Here is a 24,515-nt window from a genome sequence, read left to right on the forward strand (position 1 = left end):
CCTGGTTAGGTGTTGACTTAGTCAAGGTTTCTTTTACTGTGAAGAGACACCATTACCATGGCAGCTCTTATAAAGGAAAATATTTAAGTGTAGCTCGCTTACAGTTTCAGAGGTTTAGTCCATCATCATCATGGTGTGACATGGTGGCATGCAGGCAGACATGGTGCTGGAGAACGAGCTGAGAGTTCTACATCTTGACCTGCAGACAACAGGAAGTGGTATGAGTCGCTGGGCATGGCTTGAGCACATATGAAACCTTAAAGCCTGCCTCCACAGTGACACATTCCCTCAAAAAAGGCCATACCTACTCCAACAAAGCCACACCTATTAATAGTGCCATGCCCTATGGGCTTATGAGGGTCAATTACATTCAAACCACCGGAAGTGTTAAAACTTCTTTCTACTCTTCCATATTAGTATGATCCGTAAAATGACCACCCACAATATTTAGCCTTTATATACATTACCTTAACGTAAGTTCCTTACATTGAATTCTAGAATAAGGGTTATATATGTACACACACACACACACACACACACACACACACATACACACACAGTGTTTAGTTGTTAGTTGTTGTTGTTCCCCTCTTATTCCACTTGGACCTATCTTAATTACCTCAACATAATGTCTCCACCTGAAAACATTATAAATACTGGAAGAAAATAGAATGAACAGGTTTTAAGTACTAGTTTCTACTAATAACATCAAAAAAATGTTCTAGATCTGTAAATAGAAAATTAGAATATTATTTAATATTTGTTCATATTGTTATTATTGGTGCTTTTAGTCATTTTCTAGGTTCCAGAATAAATTTTATCAAATATTAGCTTTCTTTTCTATTTTCAGTAGTTGCTGATGGTCTTTGTTTTGTTTTATCACAGGGGAAAGCTGTGCTTCTGCCTAATGTTCCAATCATCTTACCTCAGGTTGGCTCTCTACTATGTTGGGATAGGAGCAACTGCCCTCATTTTTGGCTACGTACAGATTTCCTTCTGGGTCATAACCACTGCCCGGAAAACCACAAGAATTCAAAAACAGTTCTTTCATTCAATTTTGGCACAAGACATCAGCTGGTTTGATGGCAGTGACATCTGTGAACTTAACACTTGCATAGCTGGGTAAGGGAAAATACAGTTAGTGTATGGACTTGGTGTGTATGTAACTGAACCACAGGAACCTTCTTTGTTGCAGTGACATCAACAAAATCTGTGATGGTGTTGGAGATAGGAGGCGCTGCTGTTTCAGAACATGTCTGGGTTTTCTGTTGGCCTGGTGATGAGCTTGATAAAGAGCTGGAAGCTCTCCCTGGTGGTTCTGTCCACATCTCCTGTCATAATGGCTTCATCAGCAATGTGCTCGAGGGTGAGCAAGCTAGGTTGGGGCCTGGCAGCAGCAGAATGATCCCAATGTCTAACCAAGTTTGCAAAAGAGAGAGGGGTGTTTCTGTTTATTCTGTATGTCCTAAAGTATAAGAGATATTATCAACCTCTGATCATTTAATCAGTAATTACTTTTATATCTTAAAATTGTATGACTAAGATGTGATTTTCATCAATATCTTCTAACAGAAAAAAATAGCCTAGTGCTGCTTCAAAGGGCAGCAAAGGTAGAGGATGACTACACATTGAACATTAAGTTGTTGCTGACAGAGCTTTGTGTATTTGAAATCCCCCAATGAATGCACTCAGTGGAACTGAAGATTAGAAACCCCCAAGTAACACACTTAAAATATTGCGTAATATCAGTCTCTTCAGTTTTACACTTTACACACCTTTAAATGCTTCAGAATATATATTAACACCTAAGTAAATATATTTCAGCTTTCTACACAAGTTTCTATTTTCATTCTCAATTGCTTTCTGAGCAATGTTCTAGTGTACGTACCAGAAGATTGTGATTTTATCCGCAATCTGGCTTTGAAGCTACTGTATATGTCTGTGCATCTCTGTGTAATCTCTCAGAATCATGTCTCTGCAGCTCTCTAGTGGCCATGCCCAGTACTTACATCAAAGGCACTATAACTTTTAATTTTTTAATACTCATTTTTCAAAAATGAAATTCATAAAATCTCCTGTATCCCTTGCTATCATTATACAAGTCCAATCAAAGATTTCTAGCAATAAAAATATCCCATGATTGACTGATTTCTTAAAAGGAAACTTGGATATTTATACAACAGATATTTTTAAAGATTTCTATGAACATACATTAATTTTACATAACAATATATTTTGAATAAATATATTTTATACATGTATAAAATGTAGTTTATCATATTCACCTCAATGCCCTTTCTTGTCACCCTCACTCTGTAGAAAGAAACGGCAGGGCTGTGTCCGGCCCCCGGCTAGCTTTACCCGAAATAATTACACGGAAACTGTATTCTCTTAAACACTGCCTGGCCCATTATCTGTAGCCTCTTATTGGTTAATTCTCACATCTTCCTTTAACCCATATTTAGTAATCCGCGTAGCACCACGAGGTGTGGCTTACCAGGAGAGATCTTAACCTGCGTCCATCGCAGAGAGGAGAATCATGGTGACTCACTATGGCGACTGCCTGAATCGTCTCCCCAACTCTCCCAGAATTCTGTTCTGTCTATTCCGCCTACCTAATTTTCTGTTCTCTTAAAGGGCCAAGGCAGTTTTCTTTATTAATAAACCAATGAAAGTAACATAGACAGATAACTCTCCTCCATCATCACTCTCACCCCCTTGCACTAGTCACATCTTCTGTGCACATGACCCAGTGTGTTTCAATAGGGTTGGTCAACACAGTATGAGTTCACTGGAGTATGAGGGGTTCTTTGGAGGAACAGGAACAATGTACACTGGCTATTCCTCTGAAGAACATTGGACGATAGGGCTGTAATATTCTGGCTTTTGATGTTAACCTTGTAATCTTCATCTTTATTTCAAGCTTGCGTGAAATAAGGATCACTTGATAGGAAAAATACCTAGAATGTGTTACCAGGAGCAGATCTTTCTCTGGTCACGAGAAGATGGACAGAAGCTGTAAAGGAGCAGCAGAGGGGTCTAAGTTTCACTATTGTACTAATGGAAGAGCAAGCAAATGAGAGCCGAGGTTCCCCCAAATGACAAGAGGCATTAGGGTGGATGATCCCCTTCAGTTCAGTTTCTTTGTGCATAAGGAAAAAAAATCAATTCAAATCAGATTCACTAAAATCGGTGTCCATAAAACTAATGTTTCTAATGTCCTTTCCCAAATCAGATACTCCCCATTGTAACAATAAAACCACTCACAGCTAAAAGAAGCTTTTCAAATACAGAGAAAACAGTGGGATTTTCCTGGCAGAAGGAAAAGTCAGTAAGTGTTATTCTTTGGTCGCTTGTGCCTTTAAGAGGCAAGCAACGCCCACTCCCACTACCTTTGACCTTCTGCCGCCATCTTGGCCCCCCTTCTCACTGTTCTTTCGCATGTGTACACGTGTCTATCCTTTTCCTCTCTCTCTCTCTCTCTCTCTCTCTCTCTCTCTCTCTCTCTCTCTCTCTCTCTCTCTCTCTCTCCCTCTCTCCTTTAATAAATGTTTAGTTTTATGCCTATTTTCTGTGTCTATGTGCCTTTTTTTTTCTATGTGCCTTTTATCCGCTGCTGCCTGCACCCACCTGCTGTTGGGAACCTGCCGCCGCAGCTTGGCTCTCCCATTGGCGGCAACACCGTCACTGCTCGGGCCACTGCTCTGGGACCAGCAGCAGTCTCTGCCTTGGGACTGGCTATTCCCAGAGCTCATTGCCTGCCTACAGCTGCTAGGGACTCGCCAGCATTTCCCGCCATGGGGATTTTTAAGGAATAAAATTGGTGCCATGTGACTCCTGAACCGGGTTCTTTTTCCACTCCCACCACTGGCTTCCCGGCTTCGCTATGACTGCTTTCCTTTACCAAAATCGTGTTTGGACCTATCCAGAGTTCAGTCTGCCCATGTGTTAGCACTGTACACTTTCTGTCTGGTGCATTCGACTGGGGACTGGGTCCTCAGTTTCTTTATCTTTTTTTCATTTTTTTCACTTCTTCACTTTCCTTTTTTCTTCTCTCCACAGTTATGGTTAATCGCAGCTCGGAGTGGCTCCCCCTGGCCTCTCTGGGTTCTGGGTTACCAGAATCCAGCTAGATCATAGCACCCAGCTTGCAGTCTCCACAAGTCCTGGGTGTTCAAGCCATCTCTTTTGGAAGATGTTCCAACGGCCTTGGATGCCGTTCTTTGTGCGGGTTATCACGATTTTGGCTCTGGATAGCAACTGGCTCCCCGGCTTTTAAAATTCCAGCCAACTTTTTCAATTCCAGCCGTGGAATGGTGCAGTTTTTTTTTTTCGGTTCCAGCCTTTTGCCCTTTCCCTCTGCGGCTTCTATTATGTCATGGCAGCTCAGCAACAGAGCAAATCACACCTTTAGGTCCCTCTCATTAAGACAGCATGTGGCTGTGGCCATCTTGGCTGACCAGCTATGCCAAGATGTGACCAGCACCCAGCCTTCTCTCAGGTCCCCCCCCCCAAGATGACACCCACAATCAGCCTGAAGCAGTTTTGAGAATCCACCACCCCAATTCCTTCAAACTGTGGTGTCTAATCTGCTTTTTACTGTAAGCAAGACCTGGGAATGTTATTCTTTTGGTCCCCGCCCCTTTGCACGCCCACTCCCAGAGACCTCTGATCCTCATCCTGAATTTCCTCTCTTGCTCTCTCTCTCTTCCTGGACCACGCATGTTCCCCGCTTCTCCCTTCTTCCTTTCTCTTTTCCTTCTTTCTCTCTCTCTCCCTCTTCCTCTCTGCCCCTCCTTTATCTCTTTCCCTTCCATAACCCCCCTAAATAAACATTTAACATGTTCTGTCTGTCCATGTCTCTGACTCCTGTCCCTCTGGCCCTGCTGGCTAGCACTTCCCTCCGCTAGCTGTTCCAGACTCGCCGGGCACCCACTGTGAGCTCCCGCCCACTTGGGTGGCTCTCCTGGGAAAATGCAAGTCTCTGCCCTGGGACTGGCTGTTCCCAGAGCTCTCTCGTTGCCTGCCTACAGCCTCTCGGGACTCGCCAGCATTTCCCACTGCGGGGATTTTTAAAAAATAAAAATAAGGATGTAGATACTGGGTCATGGACATAAATTTTAAATTGTGTGTGGATGATGTGGTTAATGCCCAGGTTTCCTCTCCTGCTGCTGTGGCAAACAACTCTGACAAAGGCAAAGTAGGAGAGGAGGGTTTGTGTTCATTCACAGTTCCTGGTCTGTCACAGCAGGGGCGTCAAAGCAGCAGTCAGGGGCTGAGAGAAAAATGTTGCATGCTTGTGCTTAGCCTTCTCCTTTCCCACAAAACCCATGACCAAGGGAATGGGACCACTTGAAAAGGGCAGGTGTCCCCACCTCTATTAATATAATCAAGAGATTGCTCAACAAGCATGCTCACAGGTCAGGCTGATTGAGTTCTAGATATGTCAAGCTGACAATTTAAAACTAGCCATCAGTTATGTGTTCCTGTGGCATAAATAACAAGAGAAAGAGAGAAGTTTTATTTTAGGCTCATAGCTTGTTTTAGTCCACCATAACAGGATAAATAGAGGGGAGAGCCAGTGGTGGTGAAAAGGTATGGCTGGGCCTCCTAGCTCCAAGGACCAGGAGAGAGGGAGAGAGAGAGAGAGAGAGAGAAGGAGAGAGAGAGAGAGAGAGAGAGAGAGAGAGAGAGAGAGAGAGAGAGAGAGAGAGAGAGAGAGAATAGCCAGAAGTGGGCTCTACCCATCTGTAGGAGCCTATGTCATCAGCTAGACCCCACTTCTAAAGATCCCATAGACTCCCCAAAAATATGACTAGTTGAACCTCTGGAGAACATTTCACATTCAAACCACAGCAGATTCATTCTTTGTTTAACAGTGGTTGTGTTTACTGCAGATGGTCGTCTCATTGACCAGTAAGAAGCTTGATGCCTGTTCCAAAGCCGGGGCTGTAGCTGAAGAAGTCTTATCATCAATCCAAACAGTCACAGCCTTTGGAGCCCAAGTGAAAGAAATTCAAAGGTCTGTACTTTTAACTGTGACAGAGTGCTTGGTTTTGTTTTCTCCAAAGGTGACTTGGTGTTTCATCTTTGTAAGATATACACAGAATATAAAAGATGCAAAGCATGCTGGCATAAAGAAGGCTGTAGGTTCAAAACTCTCTTGGAGCCATCTACTTCTTCATGAATAGAGACTATGTACTGGCTTTTTGGTATAGAACCTCCTCAATTTTCAGTGGAGAGTCTGGCTACACCATCAGAACTATTCTTGCTGTAAGTCTTGTTTGAAAACAAAGGTGATAGGCTTAGGCATCTTTACTTACCTAGAGTTTAGTAAGAAAATTCCATTTTGAATGAGGATGATTTTTCAAATATGTTTTAAACAAATATTTTTCCTTCTCATAATTTGCATTTACTTTTAGATTCTAATATATAGAGAAAACTATATATTAGAATATATAAAACACATTTACATATAAAATATATAGTTAAGCTTTATTAATCTAACTTGTTTTGTGAGCTCATTATGCCAAGGATTGTGCTTTCAGAAGAATCATAGTCATAATTGAATTCCCCACTAATAAATACAGTTTTTTTTTTGTTTGTTTTTTGAGACAGAGTTTCTCTATGTAGCCCTGGCCATCCTGGAACTCATTTTGTAGAACAGGCTGGCTTTAATCTCAGAGATCTGCCCACACCCATGCCCGGCTCTGAAGACAGTTCTGTTAATCCAGCAGTGTAGTAATGCTTTTCCTTTCTGACTTCGTGGGATTAGACCACAGTCCACAGAGATGTTGCTAACTGAAAGGTTCCCTCTGTTGCTCTTCTATCCTTTCTAGCATTGAGCCAAATTTAAAACAAACTACATGAGGCTGGAGAGATGGTTCAGTGGTTAAGAGCTTGAACTGCTTTTGGAGAAGACCCGGGTTTGTTTCCAGGACAATTTGGGATGGAAATGGTTCATAGCTGTCTATATTTTCAGCTCCAACTCCAGAGGACCTCATGCCCACTGGTCTCTTCTGACACCTGAACAGATGCACACGCATGCGCACGCGCACACACACACACACAGAGAGAGAAAGAGAGAGAGAGAGAGAGAGAGAGAGAGAGAGAGAGAGAGAGGCACATAAATTTTAAGAAAAAAGAAAGCTTCACCTAGCCCTTTCCAACCTTGCAACCCAGATCCTTTAAACTGCTACAGTTATGTGTGAAATTGTAACTATCCTTCAGTTTCAACAGCAAACACATCAGTAAAGGCTGGAAAAGTCCAGCTCACTGAGCAAAAGGACCTGCTCTACTGCTTCCATTTCTGTTTGGTCTTCTCATCCTATCATATGTCTTCTTGCAACTAAGTAGAACTTTCAGATTTGAGACTTTCGTAGTTAATGCTTTAAGTTCAATCATCTCATATGAAGAATTTGCAGCTAATTTTTGCTCCTCTAGTTTCCACATCTACTTTGTAGAATTCTCTCCTTATTGGACATTTTCTGTCATAAGCGTTTTTCTAAATATGGACAGCTGTCCAGTGACAGATGACAGAAACAGTTGATTTTTTGAGACAGGGTTTCTCCATAATTTTGATACCTTTCCTGAACTCCCTCTATAGGCCAGGCCGGCCTTGAACTCACAGAGATCCACCTGTCTCTGCCTCCTGGGTGTGGGGATTAAAGGCATGTGCCACCACAGCCTGGCTGACCAGAACAGTTTTTAAAACAGGAACAGAAACCACACAATGTCTCTGAGCTATCAACTTCTATTACTCTCTTGCTAAAGCTTCCAGGGAAGGCCACAATGGAGGGGAGGAGTGCACAGCAAGAGCTGCTTGCTGGCAACTTCCTGTGGGCCAGCACAGTTCAGATGGCTCCGGTGTCACTGCAGGTGTAGAGACACAAACCCGTGACACAGCTGTTGAATGGAGAGTCGCCCTAAGAAAAAGCCAAGAACACTGGGGATCGTTTGTGTTTCTTTTATAGTTTATCACATCTTCCACATTCTTACCTAAGTTACCTCACATTTCTCTGTGAACCTAGACCACACATGGCCTCCATCCCATCGATTTCTCACTGCGGAAAGGTGACTATCGTTTGCTCTGTTTCTGCAGGTTTTCTTCAGTGTGATCCATAGTAGTTATTGCATTGGATCTGCAGCCCCTCCCTTGGAAACCTTAGCCATAGCCCGGGGAGCTGGCTTTAATATTTTTCAGGTTATTGATAAGGTAGGAGCTTTGAAATATAGCAGTCATTACTGCACGAAGGAGCCCAAAAGACAGACACACTCATTTCATTCAAACCATAGTGGTCATTTGGTTATGGGATGAAAGACTGCTTTTAACTCTTTTGTGGGGAATATGGGTCTTATTGAAAACTTCATGGCTAACTTCATGCACTTCTAAAACAGGAAGGAAATTTGAAAGGAAACTTAAAGCTCATCTCTAAAGTATTTGGGGAGAGGGGCATTATTAGCTTGGCCCTTTAAAGATGTATATCAATCTCTTTATTTTTCCAAGAAAGCCAATATAGATAACTTCTCAACAACTGGATATAAGCCTGAATGTGTAGAAGGAAACAGAATTTAAAAATGTTTCTTTCAGCTATCCATCAAGACCGTCTGTCCAGATAATGTAAATTCAGTTGCACTGTACTATTTTCTGGCATTATCTTCTGACGAGAATATTCTATTATGAGATAATTTCTTTCCCCTTACCTCCCCACAAAAGATGGACTGCACCCAAATAAATGTCATCACTCTAGAGGCAGTGGGACCAGGGCTGGGATTTTTTTTTTTTAAAGATGCGTTTGTTTGTGTATGTGTGATACGTGTGCGTGTGTGCATGTTCACTTGTGGGTGTGCTCATACGTGTGTGCATATGTCTGTGGAGGCCACAGATCAACATTTGGTGTCCTCCTTGGTCATTCTCCACCTTACAGATCAAGAAAGGATCTCTCACTTAAACCCAAAGCTCACTAGTTCATCCAGTCAAGCTAGCCAGTTTGCTCAGGGATCCCAAACCCCGGGATTACAGGTGGGCTGCCCACACACCTCCTAGCATTCTGCTAGCCTCACACTTACATGCCAAGTGCTTGCCCAGCGAGCCCCAGTCCCTCTCTGCGATAATTTTGATCCACATTTTGGCTAATTGCTTAGAGAGTCAATTAGACTGAGTGCGAGGCTGACTGATGAAAAATGGGGAAATATCTCTTAGGACAGTGTTTTATCTTTTCCAGCCTCTCTCCTATGGTTAACTGATAGGCACTTTTAACTCCGTGTTTCCTTGCCCTTTATTTCTGAGCACACCAAAATGTCTTGGATTGATGAATGCCGCCACCTCCTGGTAGCTCCTGGGTATTATCCAGTTGCACTTGGACTTGGGTGTTCCAACCACCAGTTATTATGCACTTGTTAGGCCTTCCCCTCTCCCAGCTCTGAGGCTTCTACTGCATCAGCAACTGTGTCTTTGATACACTTCCTCTCACTTTATAGGCGTTTGCATGCACACACACAAGCGCACGCACGCACAGAGTGTGTCCCACTCTTAGAAGGGGACTGCAGTCTAGCCTACTGCCCTCTTGGAGTGCACTCACTAAACTAATTTTTAACACCCTAATAGCTCTTGAAAAAACATATCTGTCCTTCCTGTTAACTTTGTCCTTACATTTAATTAATATGTTTACTCCCTTTGCTACCCACCCACAAAATAGTATTGTTAAAGATTGCAAAAGACAGCTATTAACAAAATTCATAATTAGGAGAAAAGGGAGGCACAATTTTAAGCAAGACAGATGAGATTACTATTGCATCAATGTACCTTAATTGTACCTAATGCACCTTACAGAATTTGGGTTAAAATTATGTGTCCACTCCCACTACCTTGTTTTTTCTCTATCCCTTTTACTTGGATTCTGTCATCACAGTCTTTTGTTTTATGATTTGTTTGTCACTGACTATTTGTTGCCCCAGGTTTTGCCTTTTCACCTCACCAGGCCGAAATTAAGGTAGCATTTTAGACTATATTTTGAATATACATTAAGGTTGGCTTCTGAGCCCGGAGCACCAATTGTGTCTGATGTGTCTGCGCTCTGGGAAGCCTGCAGTGAGCAAGGCAGACAAAAGCCTCTGCCTTTTGGAGTCCACATTCTTATATGTAGATTGACAACAAAGAGAGTAAATAGACTATGGACCAGGTTCAAGGTTAATGAGTGTAGGGAAAGAGTAGAGTTTGTAGTGCCAGTTGTCCTAGTGAGGGCTTCCATTGCTGTGAAGACACCTGACCATGGCATATATATATATATATATATATATATATATATATATATATATATATGTATATATATGTATATATATATATATATCCAATCCTTGTCAAGATACTACGTTTCGTTTTATTCTTCGGTTTAAGAAGATAGTCGAAAGCCAAGACCTCAGACAGCATCATAGCCTGCTTGGTTCCTTGATTTGGCAGATCACAGTGAATGAGAACGACATCCGAGATCAAAACGTGAGGCATTACCGAGATCACATCGGAGTGGTCAGCCAAGAGCCCGTTTTGTTTGGTACCACCATTGGTAACAATATAAAGTTTGGGCGTGATGGCGTTAGTGAAGAGGAGATGGAGAGATGGAGCCAGCAGCGAAGGAAGCGAATGCCTACGACTTCATAGTGGCCTTTCCTAAGGTGAGCATGGTGCTGCCCGGATTCTGAGCACTCCCGGGTTCTGCACAGCCCAAGGCGGGCTAACTCACACTGTGTACAGTGCCAGGGTTGATGTGGGGACTATTTCAGATGCAACACCTGCAGAGAAGGGAAAGCACTAAGTCCAAAACAGAAAGACCAGTTACAAAAGTTAATTATTATATTTATTTTTATTGTGTTTTACTGTACCTTGAAGAGAGAGAAAGATACCTATGTTAAAGCAGGACAAAGAAATTTGAGAAAATCCTGAGTGCAAACTTGAGAAATGGTTTCTGCAAAAATATTGGTTTGTACCACCACCTAGTGGTTAATAGTGAGAAAAGAGTGCTCAAAGACACTGTCAGGATTGTTTAGCAAGGTTGAGGGGACCGAGCAGAAGAAATGAACAATGCTTAAGAAATGGGGAACTGTACAAAAGACGTAATAAATTTGAAATTCTTGACAACAATACATGTATCAGTGAGCATTGTGTGATAATTATTAAATCATGTATCTACTTATCCTGTTTTTAAGTTCATTAGAACCACTTAAAAATTGTGGGATGCACCCAATAAGACATATTATATAAAAAAAATCTGACACTTGAAAGTTGAAATTAAAGTACATCTAAAATTCATCATTCCAGAAAGTTAAAATAACAAAAGCATTCATTTTGAAGGACATACTTACAAACCACACTGTGTGCATTCATTGTAACAAAATAACTCTTTTTAAAATAAAGTATATTATGCCATGATTTATCATAGTAATTAGCATGGAATGTAAGTCATAAATATAACTAGTGGCTTAAAGGCTTTTTCCCCCGTAGTTGAGAAGGTATTTTCTTTTGTTGACATCATTCTTTTTTTTTTCTTTTTTTTTCCTCATAGTTTATTTTTTTATATTTAAAAATTTCCATCTCCTCCCCTTCTCCTCCCCCTTCCCTCCCCTCCTCCTCCCCCTTCCCTCCCCTCCCCTCCACCCATACCTCCCCTCCCTCCCTCTCAAGGCCAAGGAGCCATCAGGGTTCCCTACTCTATGCTAAGACCTGTTGACATCATTCTTATCAACAAATTTCCTTATAACACACGGTGCTCTCTTGCCTCTGACTTAGATTGGGGAGAGTTTCTGTGTGCTCTTCAGCCCAACTCTACAAGTTAGTGCTCACTTTACTAAAAGAACATTTATAGACAAGATGCCTCTCACAGTAAACCTAATAGTAAATCACAATGCTGTAATCCAAAAAAGAAACTACATAGTAGCAAGATGAGTACTGAAGTCCACAGGTGTGTTTAACTAGAAAAGCGAGAGAGAAAGAAACATGAGAAAGGGTAAAGGGAAGAGGGAGCTGAAGAAGGAAAAAGAAGGAGTAGAGAATGGGAGAAGAAGGAATAAAGGAAGAGAAGGAGAATCAACAATGGAAGGTAATTCTTGACCACAGATCCTAGTCACTTAAAAGCTGTCCATATGGGAATGCCATGAGCTCCACTGGCCTGTGCACTTAACCATCTGGGAAAGGGTCACCCCTTTCAAGACACAAACTGCCAAACAAATTCAAGAAAAAACAACCAACTAATGATCCCAAACTTCCTTTAAAAATCAACTGAATCTTTAAAAAGTAGAAAACATAATAAAAAAAATTAAAACATTCACAATATCATCAAAATTAAGATTTCTTAAAAGTACATTTAATAAAAGATTGACCAAAATAATGAGAGAAGTCCAAATTAAGTTGTATCTTATTTACTAAAGATTCAGTGTGTTTAAGGTGATATATTCTTCCCAAGTTGACCTATAAATCTGATTCTTCACCAGAAAGAGAATTCCATGAATCTTTTGTATATGTATAGAAAATGATGTATGAACAACAAAATCATTCTGTATTTTTTAAAATCAAAATGTGAGAAGTAGACAAAGCAGTTTTAAAACAGAGCAACAAAACTAGCACACACTCACAGCATCTAGTCCAAGAGAACAACCAGTGCAGAAAAGGAGGAGCAAGAGGATGTGCAGAGCAGCAGGGCACAGGCTCCAGAAACGGCCCACGTACCCATTTTTAACAAGTGGAATAGAATCAAGCAGGTGAAAAAAATATAAATGGATGGTCCTGGAATAAGACAACCAAGGAACTGTGTGGGTTATGCTCATACCACACTCAAAAATTAATTTGTCTTAGAGCAAAATATTAGCTTGGATTTCAAAAATGAAAATTTAGAAAAGCACTTAATAGGCTGATGCAGGAGGATCACCATTTAAAGGCCAGCCCACACTACTTAGCAAGTACAAGACAATCTGAGCTATGTAGTAACACAGTCTCAAAAGAATAATTTATTAATACTGTAGATGAGAGAAGAAAATCACAATGTTGCAATAAGCAGAGAATTTGGAAGCTATGTAGCATTGTTTAAAGGGGTAAAATGAAAAGTAGAGAGACAGCTCAGCAGTTAATGGCACTTGCTGCTCTTCCAAAAGACCCAAGTTTGGCTCCCAGCACACATACTGGACAGCTCACAACCACCTGTAACTCTAGTACCAGGGGACGACATACCCTTTTCTTGCCTCCCTAGGCACCTGCACACACACAAACACACACACGCACACGTAAACACAAAGACTTAAAAAGTAAATCTTAAAAAAGAAATACTAAACTGGCCAAGCATGTGTGATCCAGAGGCAGTGGCAGGAGAATGTCATGTTTGAGTAGTCTGAGCTGGATAATAAATAAGACAATGTCTCCAAAAAGGAGTGAGGATATGATCAAGCTACATTGTACACATGTAGGAAATTTTTCTTAAAAATATTTAAAAATAACTGAAACTAAAGGCTAGGTATGTAATTTAGTGTGGAGTGTTTGCCAGGAGTGCACAAGGCCCTGGGCTCACCTACCTCCCCCCACACCTAAGAGAGGAGGAAAGAAACAAAAGATTAAATTAAATTAAGACCTTCTTTCAAAAACCACCATTTAGAAACTGAAAAGGCTAGACACATGGTACCAGAGCATGTTCTGAATGTCTCTGCTTGACCAGCTGCAGGGTACAAGGAGCTTCACATTTGGAACCCAACCCAGACAGAGTCCAGGAGGAGTTGGGAGCTGGATGGACTGAGGTCCTAGAAGGTAGACATAATCAGAATACATTGCATATGTGTGAAATCACCAAAGGAAAGAATGTAAAAACCAAAAAAACAAAACCCACAACACTACCACACTGGTTTGCCTGGCATGCAAGAAGCCCCAGGTTCAATTCTCAACACCATATAAATCCTGACATGGCCCGTGCTTGTAATCCCAGCACTTGGGAAGTGGAGGCAGGAAGAGAGACACAAAAACAGTTCAAGGTCATCCTGGGTTGCAGAGCAAATTTTAGATCACCCTGGTCTGCACTAGATACTCTCAAAAATAAGTAAATAAACCAGAGAGAGAGAGAGAGAGAGAGAGAGAGAGAGAGAGAGAGAGGGAGGAAGAGGACAGACAGACAGACAGACAGATAAGTTTGCATTATGGAAACCAAATGTAAATATTTTGAAACAATGTCTGCTTTGGACTCAGAACGATCCTGAGATTTTGTGGGTCACAGTAGTGTCCTGTTCCACGACTGTGTGACAGTCATGCTGTAGTCACTTGTTTGCCAAAAACAATAGGGCTGTATCCATAAAATGTGTCCATTTATTGTGCATGAACTATTTTACAGCAAGACTATTCTTTTCAGAAATCTTTCATCCTTTTAAAGGTTTTTTGTGTATATGAGTGTTTGATTCGTTATCTGCACTACATTTGTGCTCTGTCCATGGAGAGCAGGAGAGGGCATCAGATCCTTGAGAACGGGAGTTACACAAGATTGTTAGCACCGTGTAGGTGCTGGCAACCAAATGTGTATCCTCTACCAAAGCGACAGGTACTCTTAACCACTGAGCCATCACTCCAGCCCCAAGACTAACATTTTTTTAGAGAAAAAAGTCTCTAGAAATTAAATGTTTAGAAAGAATATTTAAACTTCTATCCTTGTTGAAATGTGTGCCATAATCCAACAGAATATGACTAATACAGATGACAGATGCTAGAAGCTATTTCACTATAATAAAATAATGCTCAATTTATTAAAAATGCTTTTATCAAGAAATAAATAAAGAGCAGAGCCTTAAATTTTTCCCAAGACTGAAAAATGCTTTTAGGAAAAAAATAAGGCTTTTAAAAAAGAAGTTGTGATAAATTTTGGTTCAGCTTGTTTGAGTTTTGTGTGGTGTTTTTGTTTTTGTTGGTTGGTTGATTTTGTTGTTGTTGTTGCTTTTGTTTTGTTTGTTTGTTTGTTTAAGACAGAGCCCTTCCTGTCCTGAGACTCACTACATAAACAAGACTGGCTTGAACTCACAGAGACCCACCTGCCTCTGCCTCTGCCTCTGCCTCCTCAGTGCCGTACACCACCCTGCCTGGTCTTTTGGGCTTGTTTCTAAGGCAAGTTCTCCTATACCCAACATCGTGCACTTGAGAAAGGCCTTGACTCCTGAGCATCCTGCCCAGACGTCTCAGCACTAGGTTTCCCCATGGGCACCAACACACCCTGCTAACTGGCGTTCATTCTTGTCATCCTGCTTTTCAGAGTCTCCGAGAGAAAAAGTATAGACAACCTATCAAACTACGAACAAACACTTACATTACAGTGTATGCTTCATATTCATAGATTTTTTTAAAGTATTCTGAGGTCATCTAAAAGAGATTTGAAAATTCACTACAACTAAGAATTTTTCTGTTTATCTTGTTTGGTCCTAAGTCACCTTCCCTTACTGTCTTTGCACGGACCTTTTCTCAGAGATGTTTGTTTTTACAATGATCAGATCAAAGAGTCTGGATGGCCAAGCTAAAGTAGTCATTAAGCTGGTACCAAAACACAAAATGTGCTTGTCATTTCCTCTTCTAATCATTTAATCACCCATCTATCTTTGTGCTTTTTCCTCTCTGTATCTCATTAGAAATTTAATGCACTAGTAGGGGAGCAAGGAGCTCAAATGAGAGGAGGCCAGAAACAGAGAATTGCCATTGCTCAAGCGCTAGTTCAAAACCCCAAAATTCTGATCTTAGACGAGGCTACATCTGCCCTTAACGCAGAAAGTGAGTCAGTTGTTCAAACTGCACTGGAGAAGGTAAGTGGACAGAATCTTTTCTGAGTCCCACATTGCTGGTTCACAGTTGTTTTAAGTACAAGAAAGTACAGATTTGGGGTTCTTTGGATACCAACTTGCAGTTCCCAGGTATGGGTCCAGGGTGTGACTTGGAGAAATAAATTCTATAGTTGACATTAAGCACACACACACACACACACACACACACACACACACACACACACACAAGCCATCACTCTGTATAGCATTCCATTCCAGCAGGTCTCACCTCCCTGTAGAAACATCCTCATCACAGAAACAGCAGTGAGTGTCTTGCTTCTTCTATTCACACTGATGGATTTTTCTCTTCTCTAATAATTTTTCTTCTTTAATGCCTCGCAGGGGCATTCACATTAACACAATTTCACTTAAAGCAGAGAAGCATTGACTTCCAGTACTGGAATCTGAGAGACTATATATCATTCAGTGTCCCAGTCTCATTTCTGAATGACACATTTTATTCTTCATTACTAACCCATTTATTCCATCACTGCTTTCCTAGCTATATTGGCTGATATAAAAGGTGCATGTATATAGATATAAAATGCACACATGTATAAAGATACAATCATATATGTATATACATATCATGTATATTTGTTTATGGATTACCTATGTATGTGTATACATTCAAAGTAAATGTGTGAATATGGGGTCAATGAGATAGTTCAGTTAATAAAGGCTGAGGTGACAAACCTGATGATCTGAGTTTGATCTGGGGGAAGTTGTCCACCGACCCTCATAAGTACACCTTGGTGTGAGCACACACACACACAAAGATATATATGCGTGTGTGAATATATATGCACATATATGACATCCACAAATACTTTAACATATTTTAGACTTAAAACTATTAAAAAGATCTGCATAATGCAAAAAATGGCTTTGATTACAATTCTCATGCCCAGATTAATTTTCTGCATAATTTTAAAGTCAAATCCCAAGAAGAAGACTCTAGTGTCATCTGGGCATGGGTGGTAATGTTCTAAATCCTAGAGCATAGATTCAACTGTTCTTAAGACATGGCTGCACAGCCCCTGTCTTCTAGTCTCCCCTTTTTTCTCACTAAAATGTCCTAGTGACGTTAAGAGATACTGGCTTCAGTGGGCAGCCTCTGGGATTTACAGGTCTCTGCATCCTGGAACAAGCGATTTGGAAAGGAGCAGAAGGATAGTAGCAGAAACAGAGGTAGTTTATCAAAAAATACATTTCCCAGAGAGGAAGCAGGTTAGAGTTGAGAGAAAAGTTAGCACAATGGCCTCAAGCCCAGTAGGCTTAGCATGGGCTTGCTTACTTTTGTGCACATTGGGGTTTCTTCACAGGGTCTTTCTTTTAATTCTGCCTTGGTGATGGGAGGGGCTTCCAGTCTTCAACTCTCCCCCTGGTTTCTTTCAAATAATAATCCACAGTAATGCTGAAGGTTTTCAGGCTTGTGCTCTGCCTTACTGTCCTGGATAGTAAAGAATTAAATGTATCCCAGTAGTCATTTCTCCAAGAAATCATGAGATGCTTTAAATAAAACTAGCAAAAGACCTTAATCACACCAAGGAACTATTTTCTGTTCTTCATGATGGGCATGGGCTCATTGGTGTGCACGCAGAGGTTACAATGGGGACACAGCCTTTCAGACAGATAATATTTTCCCCAATTATTTTATCACTTTAAGCAAAAGTACAATACATTTATATTAAATAAAATTCTGAAAATTAAGAAAATTACAATTCATAGGTCCAATAAGTAAATACATGCACTATTAATATTTTAATGTATCTTATTTAGTCTTTTTTCCTACAGATATTTTAAACATTGTCATAACAAAAGATATTAACTTTCTTCTGCATTTCCCATGTAGCATTATAACATAATTTCATTGGTTTTGATTCTGAATCACCAATGCTTTGAAGAGTTTCCTGTTCTTATAGATTGGAAATGCAAGACTTTGAAAGCAAACCTCCTTCACCTCAGGAATCATATCCATTGCAACAGAGACCTTTCAGAGGGATGAGGAAGAAACTGCATCTGAGCCTAACACCACCCTTCCAGGGCTGACAGGGGATCAAAACAAGCTTCTTGGTGTTCAGAGTTCCACTTTCTTCTCTGAAATGGAGGATAATATAATTAGAAATAAGAAAATTAGATGTCGAGTTCCATCTGGACTGGTGAGTGAGTATGGACCCTGGGGCAACCTGCCCTGGAAGAGAGCACAGAACCCCTTCCCCCAGCTCCCTCTGCAGGCTTGTCTTTGTTTCTCACGTCCATGCCTCTCCCAAGCCTTCCCTAGTGTTTTCAGGTGTCCTGCTCCTGTACTAAGGCCATCCACCCAAAGGGGTCAGACTCTAGCCTCCAGGCAGGTCTGAGGATTCCTGCAAGGGAATGCAGACTCCTTCAGATTGTGCTGCCAGGTTTGCTGTGTGATATTCCATCCCGCCCTGCCCCCACCTTGGCCCTTTTGTCTGGGCAGCATCCCTGGGCTGCCAGGAATCCCTGATCCTGGGCCCTGGAGTTCCATCTGGACTGGTGAGTGAGTGCGGACCCTGGGGCAACCTGCCCTGGAAGAGAGCACAGACCCCCTCCACCAGCTCCCTCTGCAGGCTTGTCTTTGTTTCTCACATCCCTGCCTCTCCCAAGCCTTCCCTAGTGTTTTCAGGTGCCCTGCTCCTGTACTAAGGCCATCCACCCAAAGAGGTCAGAATCTGGCCTCCAGGCAGGTCTGAGGATTCCTGCAAAGGAATGCGGGCTTCTTCAGATTGTGACGCAAAGAATAGTCCTCCTCTGGCACCGGGAGATCCAGCCAGATTCAGTCACAGCAAAGATTGGTCTAGGACACCAAGCACCTCCCGGCTCCATTTGAAGGAAGAGATGGGCAGGCGCCAATGCAAGAACTCCTCCAACAACATGAAAGGCAACATGACATCACCACAATCCAGACATCCTGAAACAACAATAATTGAACACCCTACCCCAGAAGATATAGAAGAAACCGACCTTAAACAGTACTTTATGAAAATAATAGAGGACCTTAAACAGGAGGTAAAAAACTGCCATAAAGAAATGGAGATGACAAACAAAAAGGTAGATGAAATAAATAAATCTCTCAAAGATACCCAAGAAAAACAAGAAAAAGCAATCAAACAAGTAAGGGAAACAGTACAAGACCTGATAAATGAAATGGAGGTAATGAAGAAAACACAATCTGAGGGAAGACTAGAAATGGAAACTCTGAGTAAACGAACAGAAACTTCAGAGACAAGTATTTCCAACTGAATACAAGAGATGGAAGAAAGAATCTCGGACTCTGAAGATAGTATAGAGGAAATGAATTCACAGATTAAAGAACTAAACATATCTAACAATTTCTTAACACAAAACATCCAGGAAATCTGGGACACCATGAAAAGACCAAACCTAAGAATAATTGGGGTAGAGAAGGAGAAGAATTACAACTCAAAGGCCAGAAAACATATTCAACAAAATATTAGAAGAAAACTTCCCCAACCTAAAGAAGGATGTTCCTATGAAGGTACAAGAAGCCTACAGAACACCAAATAGACTGGATCAAAAGAAAGCATCCCCACGCCATATAATAATCAAAACACAAAACATACAGAGTAAAGAACAGATATTAAGAGCTGCAAAGGAAAACGGTCAAGTAACATATAAAGGGAAACCTATCAGAATTACACCTGATTTCTCAATGGAAACCATGAAAGCCAGAAGAGCTTGGATAAATGTGCTACAGACACTAAGGGAACATGGATGCAAGCCTAGACTACTATACCCAGCAAAGCTTGCATTCACCATTGATGGAGAAAACAAGATATTCCAGGACAAAAACAGATTTAAACAATACGCAGCCACAAATCCAGCCTTGCAAGAAAGTAATAGAAGGAAAATCACAAACCAAGGAGTCCAACAACGCCCACAATAACTCAGGCATCTAGCAGTCCTTCACCAGCACAACTCAAAGAAGGGACACACACAAACTCTACTACAAAAAAATGACCAGAGTTAACAACCACTGGTCATTAATATCACTTAATATCAATGGACTCAATTCACCTATAAAAAGGCACAGGCAAAGAGAATGGATATGAAAACAGGATCCAACATTCTGCTGTTTACAAGAAACACACCTCAACCACAAAGACAGACACCTACTCAGAGTAAAGGGTTGGGAAAAGGTTTATCAAGCAAATGGACCTAAGAAAAAAGCCGGTGTGGACATACTAATTTCTAACAAAGTTGACTTCAAATTAAAATCAATCAGAAGAGATGGAAAGGGACACTTTATACTCATAACAGGAAAAATCCTTCAGAATGAAGTCTCAATCCTGAATATCCATGCCCCTAATATAAAAGCTCCCACTATGTAAAAGAAACACTTTTAGAACTCAAGGCAGCCATCAAACCATACACACTAATAGTTGGAGACTTCAACACTCCTCTCTCACCAATGGACAGGTCAATCAGACAGAAATCTAACAGAGAATTGAAAGACTTAATGGAGGTAATGAACCAAATGGACTTAACAGACATCTATAGAACATTCCACCCAAATAGGAAAGAATATACATTCTTCTCTGCGGCTCATGGAATCTTTTCAAAAATTGACCATATACTTGGTAACAAAGCAAACTTCCACAGTTACAAAAAAATATTAGTAACCACCTGTGTCTTATTGGATCACCATAGATTAAAATTAGAAATCAAAAACAATGCTATCCCCAGAAAGATTACGAACTCAGGGAAACTGAACAGTCAACTACTGACCCACACCTGGGTCAAGGAAGACATAAAGAAAGAAATTAAAGTCTTTCTTGAATTTAATGAAAACAAAGACACAACATACTCAAAACTATGGGACACAATGAAAGCAGTGCTAAGAGGAAAGTTCATAGCACTAAGTGCCCACTTAAAGAAAACTGAGAAAGCACTCATTGGTGACTTAACAACAAACCTGAAAGCTCTGGAAAAAAAAGAAGCAGACTCACCTAGGAGAAGTAGAAGACTGGAAATAATCAAATTGAGGGCAGAAATCAACAAAATAGAAACACAGAAAACAATCCAAAGAATCAATGAAACAAAAACCTGGTTCTTGGAGAAAATCAACAAGATTGACAAACCCTTAGCCAAACTAATCAAACGGCAGAGGGAGAACACACAAATTAATAAGATCAGAAATGAAAAGGAGGACATAACCACAGACACAGAGGAAATTCAGAGAATCATTAGATCTCACTACAAAAGCCTGTATGCCACAAAATTGGAAAATGTAAAAGAAATGGACAGTTTTTTAGATAAATACCATATACCAAAGTTAAACCAGGACCAGGTAAATGCTCTAAATAGTCCTGTTAATCGCGAAGAATTAGAAACTGTTATTAGAAACCTCCCTACCAAAAGAGCCCAGGACCAGATGGTTTCAATGCAGAATTCTACCAGAACTTTCAAGAAGACCTAATACCTATACTCCTTAAGGTATTTCATAATATAGAAACACAAGAGTCACTGCCAAATTCCTTCTATGAAGCTACAGTTACCCTGATACCTAAACCACACAAAGACTCAACCAAGAAAGAAAATTACAGGCCAATCTCACTCATGAACATCGATGCAAAAATTCTCAATAAAATACTGGCAAACCGAATCCAAGAACACATTAGAAAAATTATCCATTACGATCAAGTAGGCTTCATCCCAGAGATGCAGGGCTGGTTCAACATACGAAAATCTATCAATGTAATCCATCATATAAACAAACTGAAGGAAAAAAAAACATATGGTCATCTCATTAGATGCTGAGAAGCATTTGACAAAATTCAGCACCCTTTTATGATAAACGTCTTGGAGAGATTAGGGATACAAGGGTCATTCCTAAATATAATAAAAGCTATTTACAGCAAGCTTACAGCTAACATCAAATTAAATGGAGATAAACTCAAGGCTATTCCACTAAATTCAGGAACACGACAAGGCTGTCCACTCTCTCCTTATCTCTTCAATATAGTGCTTGAAGTTCTAGCAATAGCAATAAGACAACATAAGGGAATCAAGGGGATTCAATTTGGAAAGGAAGAAGTTAAACTTTCATTATTTGCAGATGATATGATAGTGTACATAAGCAACCCCAAAAACTCCACCAAAGAACTCCTACAGCTGATAAACTCCTTCAGTAACGTGGCAGGCTACAAGATCAACTCCAAAAAATGAGTCGCCCTCCTATACACAAAGGATAAGGAAGCAGAGAGGGAAATCAGAGAAGTATCACCTTTCACAATAGCCACAAATAGCATAAGATATCTGGGAGTATCTCTAACCAAGGAAGTGAAGGATTTATTTGACAAGAACTTTAAGTCTTTGAAGAAAGAAATTGAAGAGGATACCAGAAAATGGAAGGATCTCCCCTGCTCGTGGATTGGGAGGATCAACATAGTAAAAATGGCAATTCTACCAAAATCAATCTATAGATTCAATGCAACCCATATCAAGGTCCCATCAAAATTCTTCACAGAGATTGAGAGGACAATAATCAACTTTATATGGAAAAACAAGAAACCCAGGATAGCCAAAACAATCTTATACAATAAAGGTACTTCTGGAGGCATTACCATCCCTGACTTCAAACTCTATTACCGAGCTACAGTATTGAAAACAGCTTGGTATTGGCATAAAAACAGAGAAGTTGACCAATGGAATCGTATAGAAGACCTGGATCTTAAACCACAAACCTACGAACACTTGATTTTTGATAAAGGAGCCAAAATTACACAATAGAAGAAAGAGGGCATCTTCAACAAATGGTGCTGGCATAACTGGATGTCAACCTGTAGAAGAATGAAAGTAGATCCATATCTATCACCATGCACAAAACTCAAGTCCAAATGGATTAAAGACCTCAATATTAATCTGAACACATTGACCTTGATAGAGGAGAAAGTGGGAAGTACTCTACAACAAATGGGCACAGGGAACCGTATCCTACGCATAACCCCAGCTGCACAGACATTAAGGGCAACATTGAATAAATGGGACCTCCTGAAGCTGAGCAGCTTCTGTAAAGCAAAGGACATTGTCACTAAGACACAAAGGCAGCCTACTGACTGGGAAAAGATCTTCACCAACCCTGCAACTGACAAAGGTCTGATCTCTAAAATATATAAGGAACTCAAGAGACTAGACTATAAAATGCCAATTAACCCAATTAAAAAATGGGGCGCTGAACTGAACAGAGAATTCTCAACAGAAGTTCAAATGGCCAAAAGACACTTAAGGTCATGCTCAACCTCCCTAGCTATCAGGGAAATGCAAAGAAAAACAACTTTGAGATATCATCTTACACCTGTCAGATTGGCTAAAATCAAAAACAACAATAATAACCTTTGCTGGAGAGGTTGTGGGGTAAGGGGTACACTCATCCATTTCTGTTGGGAATGCACACTTGTGCAACCACTTTGGAAAGCATTGTGGCGGTTTCTCAGGAAATTCGGGATCAACCTACCCCAGGACCCAGCAATTCCACTATTGGGAATCTACCCAAGAGATGCCCAATCATACTCAAAAGCATTTGCTCATCTATGTTCATAGCAGCATTATTTGTAATAGCCAGATCCTGGAAACAACCTAGATGCCCTTCAGTGGAAGAATGGATGAAGAAACTCTGAAATATATACATGCTAGAATACTACTCAGAGGTAAAAAATCAATGACATCTTGAATTTTGCAGGCAAATGGATGGAAATAGAAAACACTATTCTGAGTGAGGTAACCCAAACCCAAAAAGATGAACATGGGATGTACTCACTCATAATAGGTTTCTAGCCATAATTAAAGGACATCGAGCCTATAAATTTGGGATCCTTGAGAAGATAATAAGAAGGTGAACGCCCAAAAAAAGATATAGTAATCCTCCTGGATATTGGAAGTAGACATGATCGCAGGCAAAATTGGGAACTTGAGGGTTGGGAAATACTGGGCCAAGGGAAGATGGGGAGAGAAAAGTGTGAAGGGGAGAATGGGGGGAGCTCAGAGGAATGGGATGCTTGGGATACAGGAAGGGTGGATATGGGAGCAAGGAAGCATATATCTTAATTTAGGGAGCCACCTGAGGGTTGTCAAGAGACTTGACCCTAGAGGGGTTCCCAGGTGTCCAGGGAGACGCCCCCAGTTAGTTCCTTGGGCAGCTGAGGAGAGGGAGCCTGAAAAGGCCAATTCCTATAGCCATACTGATGAATTTCTTGCATATCACCATAGAACCTCCACCTGGCGATAGATGAAGAAAATGACAGAGCCCCACATTGGAGCACCGGACTGAGCTCCCAAGGTCCTGATGAGGAGCAGAAGGAGAGAGAACATGAGAAAGAAAGTTAGGAACGTGAGGGGTGCGTTCACTCATGGAGACAGTGGGACAGAACTAATGGGAGATCACCAACTCCAGTTGGAATGGGACTGATGGAACATGCGACCAAACCCGTCTCTCTGAATGTGGCCAACAGTGGGGGCTGACTTAGAAGCAAAGGACAATGGCGCAGGGCTCTGATTCTTCTGCTTGAATGGGCTCTGTGGGAGCCTTCTCAGCTTGGTCGATCACCTTCCTGGACCTGGGGGGAGTTGGGTGGACCTTGGTCTTAACATAGAGTAGGGAACCCTGATGGCTCCTTGGCCTGGAGAGGGAGGAAGGGGAGGTATGGGTG

At 41.0% G+C, this 24,515-nt stretch overlaps 1 protein-coding gene across 1 annotated transcript in view; it reads left to right on the forward strand.

The window, feature by feature from the left end:
- Abcb5 (ATP binding cassette subfamily B member 5) overlaps positions 1–24,515 on the forward strand; it is a 104,888-nt gene that overhangs the window by 15,008 nt on the left and 65,365 nt on the right. The window contains 13 exon segments of the mRNA XM_042055397.1: positions 931–1,122; positions 1,196–1,230; positions 1,233–1,366; positions 5,898–6,022; positions 6,098–6,157; positions 6,159–6,273; positions 8,102–8,215; positions 8,507–8,562; positions 8,564–8,620; positions 8,934–8,958; positions 10,460–10,615; positions 10,618–10,671; positions 15,634–15,804. Coding sequence (XP_041911331.1) covers positions 931–1,122; positions 1,196–1,230; positions 1,233–1,366; positions 5,898–6,022; positions 6,098–6,157; positions 6,159–6,273; positions 8,102–8,215; positions 8,507–8,562; positions 8,564–8,620; positions 8,934–8,958; positions 10,460–10,615; positions 10,618–10,671; positions 15,634–15,804 — 1,294 coding nt within the window.

Source organism: Arvicola amphibius, chromosome 7, assembly GCF_903992535.2.
Source record: "Arvicola amphibius chromosome 7, mArvAmp1.2, whole genome shotgun sequence".
NCBI classification, from domain to species: Eukaryota; Metazoa; Chordata; class Mammalia; order Rodentia; family Cricetidae; genus Arvicola; species Arvicola amphibius.